Raw genomic sequence first — 5,000 nt, 5'->3', positions numbered from 1 at the left:
CAAGTTTAAAGCTAAAAGATAATTCAAGTAAAAAATAATTTAAAATAAAACGTCAATCCACCACCAAAAATCGAATACGAGACCCAGAAAAAAAAGTAATTCACAATGTAAAATGTAAATGCAACCCAGCAAAGCAATAAAATGCACAAAATGTATTATTAAAAAGGACCAAAAGCACATCACTATAACTTACGCCATTCTTCTCTGCCCGCATGCAGTCCCAGAGGGGCTCCACCCACTCTCCGCAGAGGATTCGGAAGATCATCATGAAAGAGTGGAAGAAATCACTGAAATTCCACCTGTTGGAGGGAAGAAGAGGAACCATTTATAAAAGAGAAATATCTCCCAAACCATTCATCAGTTAAAAAAAGAAGGGGACAATCTATTTTACTTGAAATTTATTGATGTATATATGTATGTATATATATATATATATATATATATATATATATATATATATATATATATATATATATATATATATATATATATATATACATTTACACATATACATACATACATATACACATATATACACATGCATATATATATATATATATATATATATATATATATATATATATATATATATATATATATACATATATATATATATATATATATATATATATATATATATGTATATATATATATATATATATATATATATATATATATATATATTCATAATTTAATTTTGAAGAGGTGACTAAATTTAGAGTAAGAAGGAGAATCAAAATGTAACGTTGATATTTTAAGAGAATCATAGCTAGAACATTACGGGTAAATACAAATCCCCATTAATACCCAAGAAAATGCTATTGGGGTCTAAGGCCTGTAACATTCAGATTTCTCAACGAGAGAGAGAGAGAGAGAGAGAGAGAGAGAGAGAGAGAGAGAGAGAGAGAGAGAGAGAGAGATTAAAAATATATATTCATGAGTGATGTGATTCAGACATACACGGAAGTACAGTTGGACACAGTAGTCCCTGGCACACCACGCTCCAAAGAAATGCACCCTGCCACAGCCTTACTTCCCGGCAAATAACCAAACAGATAGCGTAAGAGAGAAGGCTTAGCTGGTGGTTGGTTGTAAACACAGGAACTCGCCACCCCATGAGAGTGTGGCTGGGTTCACTTTCTCAGAGCTAGGTATACTAGGAATTCCTGTGTTCACCTGTACATGGCATAAGGGGATGATGAGCTGAGAACTCACCGTGGCACTGGATCCGGAGCGAAATTCTTGTCGTGGTAATTCTTGCCGAAGAGCTGCATGCCGATGACGGCGAAGATGTAAATGATGATGATAAGGACGAAGGTGAGGTTTCCCAAGGCACCCAAAGTCGAGACGATGATGCTCAGCAAGACGCGCATTGTCCGCCATGACTGAGCTAGTTTCAGCACACGTAACTGTAGAAAATAATATTACAATAATCAAAATATACTCGAGTGAAAATAATAATAAACTCTTAGTGACTAAAACTAGGTACAAATAAAACCTTGTAGTACTCTACATGAAAAAATCAATCATGGTAAGCTCTAACTGAACTGTAAAAAAAAATTATTGGAATTTCTTTCGGTAACCTGACATCTAAATCAAACTCAATTTAGCAAACTACCAAAGCTCTCAGGATCACTGTGGAAATTTATCCAAATCTAACTATTATGGTGAGTGTAAAAAATAAAGCTAAATTAAACTCTTACAGTGACTAATAATAAATTACAATAAACATTGTTACTTGCCTATGAATAGAATAAAAATAAAACATCTGAAGACTATTAGACGTCACGATAGCCTACGCATTTATTATACTCGAAACCAATATCACCCAAAGGAGACCTAATAAATTTGGTACACGTAATCCATAACATTTCGTAAGCGAATATTAGACTTTTTCCACAGTGGAATGCTTGTCGGTGAACATTCTTTTCCGGTTTTTCTTACGGAAGTTGTGGTTAAAAGGAAAGGTATTCAAACAATTTTAGTGGATATACTCGAATTATATTGTGCGATTCTGTTCCCAACACCCTCTAGTCAAAATATGTCAAGATGGTCAATAAATGCGTCCGGATTTAAATTAATTTGTAAAATATATTACTGTTTATGATTATCAAAAAAAATCAAAAAGGTTTTCAGTACATGTAGACCGTTTCCTAAGCAAATTTCTAACTTATTTTTATTTTAAGTACGGGCTGCCAGCTAATAAAAAACTTTTCAAGTTACACGAAAGGAAATTTATGTGAATTTGCTGAAAATTCCTACGTCGAGGTAGAATTAATTTCCTTATGATTTGCAAAGGCAAAGTTTCTAGGAGATTTATTAAAAAAAAACAGGAAAATCAAAGTTTTAAGATCAGTTTAAAACAAACTACAAATGTACGACGACTGATATTTGTTAAATGAAAGTAGATGGTAATTTAGAGATGGTTGATTGTTATGACAAGGATTTTTTTGGACACTGCCGCGGGTTTTTTTTATACTAATCAGGCAAACTACTGTATCAAACTCCAGACACACTCCGCTCACTTTCCTTTTCTTATCAATCACACTTCTACCCTGCTTACTGTATAGAATGAACATTACATTTGCTTTATTATTATTTCGTAGAAGCATGATATTTATTTCCATTTATCTTTTCCCATTACATATACTGTAAGACCACTTTTTCATTATGCATCGTGGCAACAATATAATTATATGTGTCAACACTGCTTTTCTTTCCGCCATGTGCATATAATAGTCAGTAGTTGTTCAGTGGTCACTGTATCGACAAGCATGGGCCTGTTCCCCGCTGCTTGTCACATTTATGTCCGTTGTCTCCATTATACAAGATTTTAAAGAACCTACCGGTTTAAATTGTCACCCTCCATTACATTTATCACATGGATGTATGTGGCAGTATCACACACACTTACCAGTCAATGTTCACGCTTTTTTTTTTCTATCCATTTCAGTTGATTCCCTTTCCTTTAGCAGTTAAAAAACAAGTTCTTTCTTACTTACCAATCTCATTCCTCGAAGTACCGAGAGACCAGATCCAATTTCGAGACCCAGGTCGAGCAGGGAGGCCAAAACGATCACCAAATCAAACACGTTCCATTTGTTAGTGAAGAACTCCTTACTTAACGCCATGATCTTCATGATGCACTCGAGGGTAAACACAGCCGTGAACACCTGTTAAGTGGTAGAAAACATGAACAATACCTGAAAACACTCATCCTGAATACATGAAATTTGTAAAATGGGCGTTTTAGTATATATATATATATATATATATATATATATATATATATATATATATATATATATATATATAAACAACAACAACAACAACGAGGATTAAGGCAGCTAAAATGCTATACTGAAAATGTGAAATGTTTTAGAAGTTCAGCAAAGAAATTTACAATTTGATGTCAAAATTTTCTGGATGATAAAGAATCTCAATGCTATCAATCTAATGAAACTACTCTCTTTTCAGTTACCACCGATTTCCCTCTACGAAGAAATCATTCCGTAGCATTAATGCAATGATATCTCTAATGTGTACACGTCAAAAGCGATGGTTTGAATAAAAATTTAACATAGGAATTACGACAAAACAGTTTCAAAATATCTGGTTGCCAATCCTTCTGGTATCAAAATGTTGAAAATTATTAAAAAAAACTAGAAGACTGAAAAAGGTTTTGAAGATATTAACGCATAATAAATATCGAGGTTCGCATCAGAAACCATCTTAAAATACAACACAATTTGAAACAAAAATGCGACCAGCTGAGGATGGCTGGAAAGTAAAGACCCAAGATAAGGCGGGAATCTTTGCGCTAAGCATGAGCACTGGAGGCTTTAGATCGGAAAAGTTGAATTATTGATATAATTTGCTGTATTGATAAATTTATTTTTATCCTTGTTTAGTCAGAATTACTTGTACATAATAAAAAGGCCAGTGGTAACTCTCACAGCGTTCTTAAGATTTTCAAGGGAGACAGCATCCCTATTTCCCTTTCTGAATGACACTAAAATATCTGGCTTCTGAGGTATAGAAGCCAGAGTAAAACATTCAAAGGAGAAGGGATCAGTCAGTGGTGGTAAAAAACGAGAGAGAGAGAGAGAGAGAGAGAGAGAGAGAGAGAGAGAGAGAGAGAGAGAGAGAGAGAGAGAGAGGGGGGGGGTTCTGTTTGTTACCACATCAGACTGCGTATGTAATTATGAAAGAAATTTCATTAAGTTTCATCGTTTATGATCGGGAAAAAGAGAACTTGTTTGAACAACAAATCCGTATAAATTACTAATTCTAAAATAAAATTCGTTTACCAATAAGCCGTTCATAAAAAGTATTTAATAAATTTCAATTCAATCAGTGATATTTCTTGTACAAATATCTAATTCACACAGAAGTTGTTTTCAATTTAATTATTGTCACTGAATAAAAAAAAAATACTTCACATTATAGTAAAGCTATTCTTCCTCGTGCTATTAATCAAACATATCAATTTACAAAATATGTTAAAATTCATACGTGTCTCCGATTACCTTTTGATTATAAAAAGAAAGACATTTTAAGGGAAAAAATTATACGCGTTCATATCAATTACCATCATGTTAGCATGATGCTAGAATCTTTTAAAATTTATTCCTGCTATGATACAACTGCTAATATAGCAACCGACTGAAATGGATGGTTGACCATCGAAACATCGTTCTAGAAATGGAGTACCTCGACAGGAGATTGGATGTATTAAGTAGGGCTATACCACAACGCTGGGGCCTGTGAGGCCATTCAGCACCCTAGTGCATCTGGAGTGGGGGGGGGGGCGCCTCAGCAGTTACACCATTGAGTAAAAGTTAAATGATATTGGACAGTAAGGTAGAAGAATAGAAGCAACAACAGAGGTGAAGTTGAAGAATATAACGAAAATGCAGCTATAGTAGGGGCCGAAGGAACAATTTAAAGACCCTGAAGTGATGAGGAGCCCTGATGGAAATATCCCCCTACGGGTGTAC

The 5,000-nt window shown here is 34.1% G+C and overlaps 1 protein-coding gene across 1 annotated transcript in view; it reads right to left on the bottom strand.

The window, feature by feature from the left end:
* LOC137620888 (sodium channel protein 60E-like) overlaps window positions 1-5,000 on the bottom strand; it is a 196,810-nt gene that overhangs the window by 98,823 nt on the left and 92,987 nt on the right. Inside the window, exons 8-10 of the mRNA XM_068351333.1 lie at window positions 3,003-3,173; window positions 1,216-1,409; window positions 194-299 (exon numbers count right to left, since the gene is read on the bottom strand). Coding sequence (XP_068207434.1) covers window positions 194-299; window positions 1,216-1,409; window positions 3,003-3,173 — 471 coding nt within the window. The remainder of the gene's footprint in view (window positions 1-193; window positions 300-1,215; window positions 1,410-3,002; window positions 3,174-5,000) is intronic.

This window comes from Palaemon carinicauda, chromosome 27, assembly GCF_036898095.1.
Source record: "Palaemon carinicauda isolate YSFRI2023 chromosome 27, ASM3689809v2, whole genome shotgun sequence".
NCBI lineage: Eukaryota > Metazoa > Arthropoda > Malacostraca > Decapoda > Palaemonidae > Palaemon > Palaemon carinicauda.
Note: the sequence above shows the minus strand (reverse complement) of the source record. Positions and strands in the feature narration are given on the sequence as shown.